At 36.6% G+C, this 14,285-nt stretch overlaps 1 protein-coding gene across 1 annotated transcript in view; it reads left to right on the top strand.

The window, feature by feature from the left end:
• Positions 1-1,116: 1,116 nt before the first annotated feature.
• Positions 1,117-14,285, top strand: part of PDE1A (phosphodiesterase 1A) — a 38,578-nt gene continuing 25,409 nt past the window's right edge. Inside the window, exons 1-6 of the mRNA XM_030454013.1 lie at positions 1,117-1,282; positions 1,737-1,803; positions 2,606-2,722; positions 4,113-4,253; positions 8,932-9,032; positions 11,867-11,992. Of these exons, the coding sequence (XP_030309873.1) occupies positions 1,197-1,282; positions 1,737-1,803; positions 2,606-2,722; positions 4,113-4,253; positions 8,932-9,032; positions 11,867-11,992 (638 nt within the window). The 5' untranslated portion in view covers positions 1,117-1,196. The remainder of the gene's footprint in view (positions 1,283-1,736; positions 1,804-2,605; positions 2,723-4,112; positions 4,254-8,931; positions 9,033-11,866; positions 11,993-14,285) is intronic.

The following is a 14,285-nucleotide window of genomic DNA, read 5'->3' as shown; positions in this document are numbered from 1 at the left end:
AAAGTTGTGAAAACATTAAAAAAAGAGAAACAGATAAAGGGAAGGGTGTGAAAGAAGAGCCACTGAATATGGGAAGAGAGCAAAAATAAGGTGAAGAATCAACAGTTATGCTAAGAGTAGAAAGAAAAGGCAGTGGCAGAGTTGACAACATGAAACTGGAAAAGGAAGTGATAATTTTTTTCTCCCAAATATCCATCTGGTTAGCTGAATTCCCACTGAATATATTTCCCAGGAATCCTGTTATTCATGAGAAAATGGAGTCTCCTACATTCTGGTGCCTACTACATCTGGTAGGTTTATAGAAGTGTTGAACTGAATTTCAGTCTTGAGTCTGGTTTTAGAGAATATTTAATTACATTTTTCTTTTTCTATTTTGCAAGAGGTATTCATGGCTTTTCTAACTTTTTTAACAACTAAGAACTGCAAAGATGACCTGTAATCCATTCTTCTATGATATCTTTACTGCTATGATTATGTTACTCTGCTTTCAATAGGAATACTGCTCTCCACACAGAAGAAATTAATTCTTTTTAGTACTTCTATTGCACTGGAATAATATAATGAACATGTATACAGGGTGCTCAATGAAATGCATTTTGCATAGCACTGATATGTATTACAATTTACTTTGCATGTAAGTGAAAACAATTTTTGTACCATTTTGTTGCACAGATAAGATGGACCACCGGCGTCTTCTGCTATAGCAGCAACCTCTCTCTCTATAGATGTCTCTCTCATGTCAGCCATGGTTTCAGTCCTCTCCTCCGGTTTATGTAACTCACTGATTACATTTCAATCCATGAAAGCTGTGGCATATTTGTAGAAAAATCTTAAATTGCCTTCACTTGAATATGTTCCATTTGAGTACCTTTTACAATCTGGAATGTGAAGAGGGGGAGAGAGGGAAGATACCTGCTGTGCCCAGCTTCATGGTGGCCGTGGTACATCTACCAGCAAAACCATTTAGTGATGTGCTGAGTCATTTCTACAGACAACCTCTGCTCCTGTTAAATTAAGTTTTAATAGCTCTTCACCTCTCCATACTCCTTTTGTCTACATTTGCCATCTTCTAAGTTACCTGTTATTAATTTTTTTGTAGAAAGCTTTTGGACACTGAGGATGAGCTCTCTGATATCCAGTCTGATTCAGTCCCTCTGGAAGTGCGGGACTGGTTGGCTTCTACATTCACAAGGGAAATGGGAATAGTGAGGAGGAGACCTGAAGAAAAGCCCAAATTCCGAAGTATTGTGCATGCAGTACAGGCTGGAATCTTTGTAGAAAGGTGAGAGCTTGGTTTTCTTATTACAGCAACTACTGCATTTAACCACAATGTCTCTTGTGGTGGGATGAACCTGAAGGACATCTTTGAGCCAGGACTTAGTTTTCAGTTTCTAAAATCACTGTGTTTTCCTATACAGAAACACAGATGAAACCTCAAATTTTGTGATAAAATTTTCTAAATTTTGGAAAATTCTGGGAATTAGATTTACAGCTTGGAAGCTTCTACATGAAAATATACCAAAGACTACACTACCAAAAAAAGAGTAATATACCAGCAAAGGTGCTTTTCTCATAAACTCATTAAAAAAACTTATGTCATCTCTGGGATCAGACTCTTAAATATGTTAGTGTGTCTCACATACTGTGAAAGATGAATAAAAATAAATATAGACTAATTGTTCCTGTTTTTTTTTTTAAATGAATACTACTACTTAATATCTTATTTGTTGTTTTAGGATGTATCGGAGAACTTCTAGCATGGTTGGATTGGCTTATCCAGCAGAAGTGATAGTAACATTCAAGGTGAAATAAGTTTAATCACTCTGGATTTGAATTTATTTATACTTCTGTTTAGTGACTTTTAGGATGAAATTTGTGTAGTTTTTTTATTGAATGTAACCTAGCCCTGTTTAGTCTTACAAAACTGAGCACAAACAGGAGAGAAGTTAAAAGAAATTCACAGTGTGTGACTCTTTTTATTGTTTCACTGATCAGTTGTGATTTCATTTATATGTCAGTAGGATGAAGTTTGTATAGAAATGTGAGAAATGGAAATATCAGCTCCCAGTGGTATTGTAATCAGTGTCTCAGCAGAATTTCTTCCCTTTTTAGGATAGAACTAACAAAAGAAGCTGTAGCTTATGGAACAGTATCTGCTGTGACTTTAAGGCATTACTGTAGTTCATCCAAAAGGCAATTTTTTATAGTAGAGGAGTTCCTGTGGTTGTGTATTTCTTGAGTATGTAGAACCTCACCTGTTCCCCTGAAGGTCGAACACTTATACTATTCTAAAATTGCTATATAGCTATAGTGTTCCTGGCATTGCATAAAGGCCTTTCTAAAGGAAGGGTTATTCACATTACCTCCCTGAGGTTCTATAGGCAATTTGTATGCAGAAAGGTAAATTTGAAAGATTCAGGGCTTTGATTCAAAGCATACGAAGCTGCACAGGTGATGTTACAAGCATTTTGCTCATAACTGGCACGACTTTCCCTCTTCCCTCTTTTCCCCCTAAAGCCCCAAAATACATTTCCTAGTGAGTAACTGGAAATCTGCTTAAACAGATGGAAAAATTACGTTCTTTTTCTTTTCCACTTATCTACAGGATGTTGACAAATGGTCTTTCGATGTGTTTGCCCTAAACAAAGCAAGTGGAGAGCACAGTCTGAAATTTATGATGTATGAGCTGTTTACCCGATACGACCTTTTGAGCCGTTTCAAGGTTAGAAACCAGCTGCAAATAAAAATATGTATGCAACAATAACAATGTCAGATTTAAAATACAAGAAATCAAGTGTATTTTTGAAATTGTATTTTACTGTACAATGCTGTGTAGAGTTTCAAAGAATATGGGAAATCAAACATTGTAATATGGCAATAATTCAACCAAATGGAATGTTACCTGCAACATGAAACTTTTTCTGCAACCCAAAAAGCAGAATGCTATATAGGCCCGTGTCAAGTCAGTTTGGTTTGGGGTGTTGGTAGCAAGAAGCTAAATGCTGTAAGCATTAAACAGACCTATTATGTATACAGCCTACTTACTCTGCAGTACTGAATCAGAGTCCCAGCTTCTTTAGACAAGAATTCCTCATAAGGCAGAAAACTGCAGTTAGTCCTAGGTACTTTTTCATGGTCTAGATCATAGTATGTTGTCCACTAGTCTGCAGGACTTTTAGTTGAACCTTCTCCTAACAAACTTATGGAATATATGAAGAGAAAGCTGCATTTCCATGCTATTTGCAAGGTGTCACAATATAATATGGAGTATTTATAACTGACCCTGTCAGGCTCAGATAAAAAAAATGGATCCAAGTGCCAAAATTACCATTTTAATATTACTGAATGAAACTTTCATTGCAGTTTCAATATCTGATCACTGCAAAACTCCATTCTCCATTTGAAGAGGCTGCCTGGCTCTGAAGCTGGTTTTAGTATTTTAGTTTTATTCAATACCCCAGAATCAGCTTTTTCCATCAAGCTCTGGGTTATTGAAGTCAGAACTACAGCAGGTCTACCACTTGCAACTCAAAGCACACAGTGTTACTGGCTCACTGGGCTTAAGCCCATTCACAGTCTCACTACCTTGCAGGGCACTTAAAGGAAGAAAAAATGTCTTTAGGAAAATTAATTTGATTGTATGGGGGAAAATGGGACTAGATAGGACCTGTTCTTCATACAGTTCCTAGACAAAGAGAAGAAAGGGAAGGCAGACTGTTAAATTCAAGGAATCCTTGTCTCAGTCAAGGTGAAACTGGTGAAGAAGAGGTAATCCTAATGTTAGACTCCTGTCTGTCAAGCCTTAATTATATGAGCAATCTATGAATTCCTAGTACAGACAGACATGTCTTGAAACTATTCGGTTGATAGCTCTGCAGTCTCTTGTACACTAACCATATGCCACACATGGTGTATAAAGAGAGGTATAACACTTCCAAGAATTGAGTGAAGTCTTCCTGGTGCATACAAAATACTAGAACTTTACAGTTTATTTTTGTTGCTTGTTAACTAATTTCTATCTTACATTTATTTGTGGTTTAGCTATTGCATGCCTAACTTTGCAGCTGTTGCAGGAAGAAAGCATTTATTTCAACTGTTGCTTTCTCCCTCAGATCCCTGTTCCCAATCTTATTTCGTTTGCTGAAGCTCTTGAAGTTGGTTACAACAAATACAAAAATCCATACCACAATTTGATCCATGCAGCTGATGTTACTCAAACTGTGCATTACATAATGATTCACACTGGTATCATGGTAAGAATTTTTACAAGGTTCAATTTACTTTTTTTCTGAGCTTCTGCTGTTTTGGATAGATGTGTGTTTGTCTTTTTTGTTGTTAAGGAACAAGATCCCTTGAAAATTATGCAAAGATAGGTTCAAAACCACCATTCAGGCTGTGAATTTTATGCCATTTTAACAATTCTACCAGGCTGGAACTCTCCTGAGATGGAGAAAAAAAGAGAAAAAAATCCTCCTTAAATCCTTTTTGCTTTTCCTTGCCTGGGCTTGGGCATTATGTATCATACTAAATGAGATACATTCCCAGAAGTGGGCAGGTGAAAAGTTTTGGCAAAGCAATGTCTGGGAAGTGTGATCAGGCAAGGAAGCTTTAGTATGTGCTGAGGTCCTGGCCATTGAAAGATGAATCAGCACAGACTTGCTCAAATACTCTACAGCTGATTTTTCTTTTAGTTTATAGCTTTATTTAGGACTACTCTTCCATTATATATATACCTATAGCAGGCAAGAGATTGCATCTGCATTACACTATTGCAATATCACTATATTTTTGGTATTTGCTCTGGGTACTCAAATGAGTCTGTGCAGGTATTTTTACTCTAAATACTTCCCTTTGATTTAATATCACCAGTGAGAGTCTCCTCACTATCAATTTGCTAGCCAAAAATACTGACCAAAAGAAAACAGACATTTCTGTCAATGGTCTTTTCATGATTTGTCCTCACTATAAATGCATGCTTTAAAAAAAAAAAAAAAAAAAAAAGAAAAAAAAAAAAAAGAGAGAGAAGTTTTCTTTCTTGTTTTAGGGCTGACTCTAAATGTTCTTTTAATTATGTATATATACATGATAAAATAACGTTGTTGACTTATGTTAAGCCTTTTCTCACTGGAAGCTTTCCCTTTGACTTTAGTTGGGGGAGAACAAGTCCCTAGGCATTGTAGAGCTCAGTTCTACTGCTTGGGGGAAGTGTTTTTCTTCTAAACATCAAGTTTTTAAATCTATATTTTAACACAAGTATTACTTACAGAGTAAAACCTGGAGTCTTCAGAAGCCAAGATTCCTTTTCTCATTGAGATGTTTTAATGAGAAAAGAATTCCATACCAGACTAAAGAATAATCTAGATGGTTCTTGCTAAGATGACTCCAAACCAAAATTGTTGCATAAGATATTCATCTCTCAGAATAGTATTTTAATAAAAGCAAAAGCTTAAAGATAATAGATCATGGTTCCATTCCTACCTTTTTCTTCTACTGTAAGATCAATCACAAGCATTAAATGTTATGAGTTGTTGCAGTTGTACAGCTGGATCAGCAACTAGACTAGGAGGAAAATCCCTCTTTTTTATTGTTCATTATAGATATCCCTTTGGCCCATTATAACTCTGCCCCTTGACCCTTCAAAAAAAATGCAACATCTGTGTTTTCTTTGTGATGTCAGCACAAGGTTCCAAATTCCAGAGCTATCTCAGTAAATTTGGGATGTTTAGCTATTGACTAAACAACTTTGCAAGACATTTTGAGTATCTCTTAACAATGAATAAAGGAACACATTTCATATTTCATATCTGCTATTCCACTGGATGTGCATGAGAATGAGAAAGGCCCCTCCAGCTCACGTTTTACAATATTAGCACCTAAACCTTCTAGCTGAACTTTGATCTGATTTGGACAATTTTGTTCAGAAAGCTTCAACTTTATTGCTGTTACTTTGCTGTAAAACCTCATTAAACTGCAACACTTCTACAAAATGATCTGATAAAATTGGGCCAGGTTTTATATATTCACTTTTGAATTGCTGAATTGTGATAGTGGAAAGTTCTAGGAAAGATGTCTAACTAGGACAACACTTAATTGAGAGCCTCCAAACAGATGTAGCTTGCCAGGCAGAAAGAGCATTTATAGAAATCAGCATTTGAAAGAAGGCCTAGTGATTCTGCAGCTTGCAAAGTATTTCTGTCCCAAATGTCATTGCAAATGTTCTATTTAACTTGTTTTGTTTTTTTTTCCTTTTCTCTGGTTAACCCTACAGAACCCTTCTCAACAACATTTAGGAGTTTGCTTCTTGAGCTACTGGTTTGCAGAATACCTTGTAATGCCTCTTTAACTCTGCTCTGTCTTCTAACAAAAACTTGGAGTAATTTTGGTACAGTTTTTTATCAGATTCCTGTCTGGTTTTTGCAGATTGTATTTCTATCGTCTTGTAAGGAACTAATACTGACTCCCAGGTCTTGCGAAGAATTGCTGTCTTTCTTGTTCACTCCTTAAAGACATATTGAAGCAAATGTTTAAAAAAGCTGAGTTTTGAAAATCCTCTGGATGATTCCTGTTGTTGAGATTATATATTTTGTATCTTTTATAGGCACCTGAAAAAAAGGACATATGTCATTCAGCATTTACCAAAAAAATCTGCTGGTTGGAATTTATTCTTCTCCAAAGTCTTCAAAGAAATTCCAGTGAATAATAACACATATTCAAAGTCCCAGTTAAGGAAATAAAATTATAATTTTATTTTCCAAAAGTTACTGTCTATCTTAAGAACCAAGATCCAGCCACCTCAGATCAGTGTGTTAGAGAACTAAATATCACAGATGGCACACAATCTATTAAACTTCCCAAGAGATTAAATCCCAGATGATACGACCAAAATATATAGCTCAAAGTTGCATTTATGAAGTCTTCATCTTTATAGAGATTTAAGAATCCAGGGAATACATCTTGTAAAGAACTTTTGAGTCATCGATCATCTTCCCACCATCCCTTTTCTCCTCCTACATACCTGTATTGCTTGAACAAAAGGAAAAAATGTCTTTACTCTCAATAAGTGCGTTGTGAGACTCCTTTTCTTGCTCATTTTTAATCCATCATTGTTTAAAAAGATAGTGAACAAGAGCTGATGAAAAGTTGAAATGCATCTATTTACTTATAAGCTATTTATAATACTGGAAAATGTCTCTCAGTAGAAGAGATCTTAGTTGAATAGGTCTTACGCCTGCATGGCATGATTTCTTCCAGGAAAGAAGCAGGTTCCAGTTCTTCAAAGTCTTGCAGACCTCCAGATGCCTGTTTTCCCTCTCTCCTTGAGAAAATCACCTGTTAACTGTCTCTTTGAGAGCTTTCATCTGCTTCATTAGAAATCCTTTAGCTAAAGCTGATCTCTGATCCTCTGATTTGAATACTGATCTGAATTTTGACTGTACAGCTACAGTCTCTAGAATACTTCCAGTCACCCAGCACCATATGAAGTTTCTGTGCAACCCATAGATATTGTATGTAAGGAATGCTCTTCTACTTGTAAATGCCCTGTTCAGCAACTATTCTGGTTACTGTGAAGTTTATCCCTGAAAACGTGTCTTAGAGAAACAGTTTGTGCTTAGCTTTAGTTACTAATTTCTGGGTTTATGTTCTATTTGGTATGTTGAAAACACTGTGGAAGGCAGGACTGGTCATGACCTGGTTTCTTGTGACACACAATATGATGAAGGTCACCGTGTCTGTTTTTAGAACTGCTTACAGTACATTCCCAGTGCTCAGGGGTGACCTTTTGTAATCTATACTGCTTCACCAACCGCTAGTACTTGCTGTTCCTCAGCAGTCTTATTTTGTCACTGAATGACCTGTTGCATTATTCTTATATCACTTATGAATTTGGACTGTTTTCTTTCTTCTTCTTTGAAAGAAGTATTCCTGTTGGCAGCTTATACTACATCTGGCAGCTTATACATCTTATATCCATTCATACACATATATGTGCATACGTGGGTGTGTAAGGATGAGATCATTCTTTGATCCTTTAGTACAGAAGCTTACATTTACACTAAAAAAAATCTCAGATACAAGTGGAAATGCTTGACTGGCATTTGACTTGATCAGTCCTATGACTGCGGGGTTAATTATCATACAATTATTCTGCTTTTAGATGGAGTAGATTTTCTCCTCAAGGATGATTTCTCATTCAAGAAGTAGAACTTGAAAGATAAAATAACACGGGTTATTTTACAAACTGAGCGATACAGAACAGCCTCAGTTAGCAAGAGGTATGAAAGTGCACAAAATTCTAGGGTCTGCGTTGTTTTGTATACATGACCTTTTGTTCTGTGTAACTCTATACTAGCCTTATGCACACTTTTTTTTGCATTACTACAAATTATGATAAAATTTAAAACAGAAAAACCTTCCATGGGCCTAATTTTAGTGCTATGTACACTGGTAAAATGTAGCTAATTTTGATGTTGTACCTAGAATTTATTATAATATTGTATCTATAATATACTATATATTCACTAAAAAAAAATTGTAACATTGACTTCATATCAAGTTTTTAGATGAATATACTATAATTTGGTAAGTGCCATGTATGGGCTAGCAGATTAGATAATTCCTACCCAAAATATCTATGACATACACCATACACTTAGTAACTTATCTTTTTGGTTGCCAGTATTTACTTTCCCAATGACAATCAGGGTGTTAACTTGGTCTTAGAAAAATCATAATAAGTACAGGAATTTATTTTCCTGTGTAATACTGAAGTGTTTCCTGGAATAAGGCAAGAATAAAGTTTACTTAAGTTTAAGGCAATGCAAAACATTTCCAGTACTTGTTTAAGTAAACAAGTAAACACTTCCAGTAGTGTTTAATCGGAATCATGCTCTTATAGAAAATATGACTGAAATTTCTGTTTGTGTTTACCAGCACTGGCTCACAGAACTGGAAATTTTAGCAATGATCTTTGCAGCTGCCATCCATGATTATGAACATACTGGGACCACAAACAATTTTCATATTCAGACAAGGTAAGTGCTCTCCTAAGTCTCATATCTGGAGGTTTCTCTTTGCTGGTTTGAACTTTCATACCTGTTACTGATAGAGCCATGAAGTAGCCACGTCAAAAATTTACAAATTGCTTACTTGACCTCTGTATGGTTAATGAGACTGCTCTCTTACAAAAAGACAGTGTGGAAAAGTAAGGAGTTAGCTCCACAGTGTTTGAAATAATTATATTTTGGAGCTGATATGTTATGAGAAATTTTAACAAGATTCAGAATATGAACTTGGAAAAAACCTCAACATTATTTCCTTGCTTAAATTCTGGTACTTTCATAGTGTCCCCCGAAAAAAATACCACCTTACTTTCAGAAACATGTCTGCTCTTAACTTCAGATGTTGCATTTTGTTTTAAATTGTGTATTAAACTTACAAGGCCCTTAGAAATCCTTACCAAGACCCCTCTCCCAGCATGTTATGACAGTATCTGCAGTAGTTGAAAAAAAAAAAAAAAAAGAAAAAGAAAAAAGAAATCTAGAAATAAATACATTTTAAAAGTCAGGCTAACTTTATTCTTATACAGGTGCATCATGTCATCCTAGCCTCTGGTGCAAAACAACCTCATATAGAACCATAAGATTATAGAAACATAGAATCTGGAAGGGACCCATCAGGATCATCAAGTCTAACCTCTGTCCCTGTGTAGGGCACCCCAAGAATCACACCATGTGCCTGAGAGTATCATTCAAATGGTTCTTCAACTCAGGCAGGGCTGGTGCCATAACTACTTCCCTAGGGAGCCTGTTCCACTGCTTGACCACCCTCTGGGTGAAAAACCTTTTCCTGGTCTCTAACCTAAAACTCCCCTAATTCAGCTTCCTACCATTCCCTCAGGTCTTTCCTTTGGTCACAGCAGTGGAGAAATCAGTACCAGCCCAATCTCTTCCCCTTGTGAGGAAGCCATATACATATAAATATATATATATATATATGAGTGTGTGCATTATATATATGTATATATATGTGTGTATATTTTTTTAAAATTTTTTTTTAAAGGAGAGAGTTAGATACCATATATATAATATATTAAAATATCTCCACCATTTTTTAGAGGAAAAAGTGAACAAACCATTACTGAATGATAAATAGTGCACCCCATACTTAGCCATCTTATTATTCTTTCATACCAGGCTATACTTGGGTTTTAGTATCCTCAACTGAGTTGCTCTTGAAAAAAAATATTCAGCAAAACACTGGCATATTTTAGCTGAATAGGCCTGTGCTAGAAATACTACTACTTTGAACAGAAGCATCCTAGCAGTCACCTTACCCAAAGGTTACATTTAATTTGAACTCATTACATACTCGTGCCTTGAGACGTGCTCTGCAATAATGAACAAATTCAAGATCTGCAACTTAAATAAATACATAATTCTCTTCTCCCCCAGAATAGTCTAAAATAAATAATAGGTAAAAACATACTTCAGTTTGCTGTTTTATATTGTTTTCTACAGTAATCCTTAATATTTTGCTGTGAAGTATTGTATAAGTGAAAAAATAGTTATGCTCTAAGATTTTGGATTTTATTGGGCATACTTGCATACAGGTATTTGTTCTGTGATGGAGCTCATTTTCAACTCCTAGTGGAATGTGGCCCTGATGTGGCATCCCAGCCATGATTCCAGGCTTCCTTTGCCTGAGAAAAACCAAAGAGTTATCATTATCATTATCATAGCAAATCAGCACTGTTTAAAACCAGTGACGTGGGTCAAAGTGTACTTCATAAACATTTCTGACTGGAAAATCATCTTCTCATGATATTATTTACATAGGTTATGGTTTGTTCCCTCAAAACAAAATTTCCAGTTGTTCTTAACTATTTAGATGTCCTGTTTCTGTACACATGGGTGGTTACACTGGGTATACAGTGCTCAGCAGAACAAGAAGTTGAATTTTCCTTATTAATATCATAGCAGCCTGTGCTGCTAAATCATACTCAGGAATAGTTTCATCAGAACAGGAGTGCAGCAGAGAGGGGAAGCCTGAGGTTGCTTAGCAAGTTAGATCAGATCTTGGTACAACAAATTCCCTAAGAATTAGTGAACTTTGAAACTAAGTATCATAAATCCATATAGCATGATAATTTGTGAAAATCTCTGTCATTTTGGTATTGTAGGTTGGTCTTTTAATTAAGATGGAAAAAATCTGAGGGTGCTAATATTATGGTAAGAGTCTGGCTTTAGGAAGCACATGAATGCAGTAATATTTCAGCTTATGATCTCTTCCATGCATTTGTTATGAGGCTCAAGGTTTGACTGCTCTTCTGGCAAAAATGACAGTAATTTAAAAAATATGAAATAGAATTTTTAAAATATTTTATCATTTATAGCTCCTTCTGATAATGAGTGACATGGGCCAAAGCACATCTCAGAGCAGGAGTGGTAACTTCTTAGTACCCATGCTATGTATGGTGCCCTCTCTGTTGGTGAATGCATTGCATTTTGCATGGTTTTATCACCAGAGTACTCTTGAGTAGCCTAATTAAAACATTTCTATTGCTCTATGATCCTCTCTACAGTCAAAAAGCTCAAAGCTCACAATTTTTTGTCAGAGCCAGGTCATGTAAATAAAACATTGCACATTTAAAAATAAAATATGACTTTCCCACAAGCTGTATGTACAATGGGATAATGATAATTTTTAGTGCATTCAATATGGAAACTATATGTGGTTTTGATGCAAACAAACAGTTTGATGCATATAGTCAATAGTTCTCACAGAATATACAGAATCCTATCTTCTCCAGCGTGATCACTGGAATGCTATTACAAATACTAATTTTTTATTTTTTTTTTAACATTAGGTCAGATGTTGCAATATTGTACAATGATCGTTCTGTTCTTGAAAATCATCACGTAAGTGCAGCTTATCGACTCATGCAAGAAGAAGAGATGAATGTCCTGGCAAATTTAAACAAAGATGACTGGAGGTAAGACCTACTGTGACATTCAAACTTAATTTCAGTATTTAAAAATTATAGAAAACACCACGTATTCCCTATGGAGTAGAGCTCAAATTACAGGAAGTAATTTTGGCACTGGAAGGAGTAATAGATATTTAGAGTTTAGGGAAGACTGCTGTGCTGTAAGTAAGTGCTGTTTGGGAGACTCCATACAATTTTCTGAGGCACAGAGTTGGACTGTGTGGACAGTGTCCCAGGGGAGGTACCTCTTCGGGAGAACCAGGGGGCTGCTTCTCTTGAGCCAGGTTACCTTTGTCTAAAAGTGGGTTAAAAACTCAGTATGGAGTCACACTCTGCTGCCAGCTGGAGCACTCCTGCCTCTGGGGATTTCTGCTGTGTAACATAGCACAGCATAGTCACATCTTGATTAAGCATTAAAAAGTAAATTATCTGGAGAGTCCAAAAATAATAAAGTAGAGGCCCGGAGGCACTACAGAAGTCTCTTCTTCTACTGCTTTTTAATTCTAGCATAATTCCTGAAGAAAGTTTGCAACACTGAAAGACTCAAGATTATAATGGTTGTGTCACAAATACTAAGACCATAATGAACTTAGTGTTAGAGATAAAACTTTCTCCATTACTAGAAAGGACACGTTATCATTTTGGATCTTTGTTCACTGCATAGAGAACCAAAAATATGGGTCTTCTATGTATTTCTTTAAACAGAGCTGTTACTCAGAGATCCTACAAATAGCTTTAAAATAGGTGGATTGTGAAGTCAATGTTCTGCTTTCAGGAGTCTCCCACTGTGAATGATGCCACCAAGAACAGTAAAGCTATATTCTGCTTTATTCATATTTTTACAAAACTATACATCTATGAATGAGTATGTGAATGTCAGAACAGATTTTGATGTGGTGTGTATTTACATGTGTATTTTACATATTAGATTTACAGTTTTATGTCATCGGAACACTCGTAAATAAAGCATTTATTGAATGTAAGTCTGTTGACCATTCTGGTTTTCAATTAATTCTCTTTGTAAAGCTACTCTAAAATTTTTAAGTAGTGTTGATTTTTTTTTATTTAATACAAAGTAAGAGAAGCAGCATACATTTTTTTATTCTTATAAATTTTTTTTCTCAGAGGATGCTCATTTGGATTTAATTATCATAAAGGTTGTGTCGTTAATTTTATTCTGGAGAAAGATCTCTGGAAGTAAACTGTAAACTTTGGCAATTGCCTTATACCCTGATTTTTATTGCCAACATGAGTCAGCCTTGCTCTGCTGGAACTCCCTTAGGTCTGATAATTTTGGGCCTGCTAGATCTTTCTGACCCTATTTTCACTTGTCCTAGCTATTGAGTATGGAGAAAGTGATTTTGCAAGTAGACATCTATCAGAAATTGCTGTTCTATCTTTTAAAACTCTCATTGTAGGGAGCTAATGATTTTCAAATCTTCAGACTTGTTGCCTCAAGTTTGCTTTTTGAAGTTCTGTTCTTCCATATTGTGTCCTACCAGAGAATCCTTCCAGGTAGAGAGGGACAGATCTTCTTCAGTTGAATTTCAGTTTCAGGGCTGGATCAAGGATGGCTTGAAGACACTTAGATGCTCCTCTGATCCTGGCTTTCTTCCCCACTGGAAACCACTATAAATGAGTTTAGATTGGGAATTCTTGCAGCAACCTGCAGTTGCTAGAAATCTAGAAATCTGTCTGCCAGCTGGTACAAGGTATTCCAGTTGCTCCCTTTTGTTATGTCACTGAGAAGAGGCTAAAATGGAAACTCCTGTGTTACAGTTTAGACCCAGCTGGTACCAACCAGTCCCTCTACTCCCTCACCCCACACACCCACTGTGGGACAGGGAGGAGAAAATCCCCTCAAAGGCTCCTTAATCCAGACAAGGACAGGGAGGTTTCTATTCCCTAGATATGGTAACAGGCAAAACCAGACAGGTTCAACTTGGGAAGGAATAAACCATTATTTAATTTACAAGGAGAAAGAGAAAACATGACCAGATCTCGATACTTTACCCCTCACCCCTCCCTTCTCCCCAGGCCCGAATCCCTTCACTGCTGCCTCCCCCTCAGGGCACAGGGAGGGGCAGGGGGGTTCAGGGTCAGGCTGTTTGCCGCTCCTTCCTCCTCAGGGGGAGGACTTCTCACATCCTTCCCCTGCTCCATCATGGGGGCCTTCTCATGGGAGAGCCCTTCACAAACCCGTCCAAGATGAGTCCCTCTCAGGAGGTGCAGTCCCTCAGGAACTGCTCCAGCCCGGGCTGCCCACAGAGTCACGGCTGCTTTGGGAACAGTCACCTCC

This window comes from Calypte anna, chromosome 7, assembly GCF_003957555.1.
Source record: "Calypte anna isolate BGI_N300 chromosome 7, bCalAnn1_v1.p, whole genome shotgun sequence".
NCBI lineage: Eukaryota > Metazoa > Chordata > Aves > Apodiformes > Trochilidae > Calypte > Calypte anna.
The sequence above is the reverse complement of the archived record's forward strand: the minus strand, read 5'-3'. Positions and strand labels throughout refer to the sequence as shown.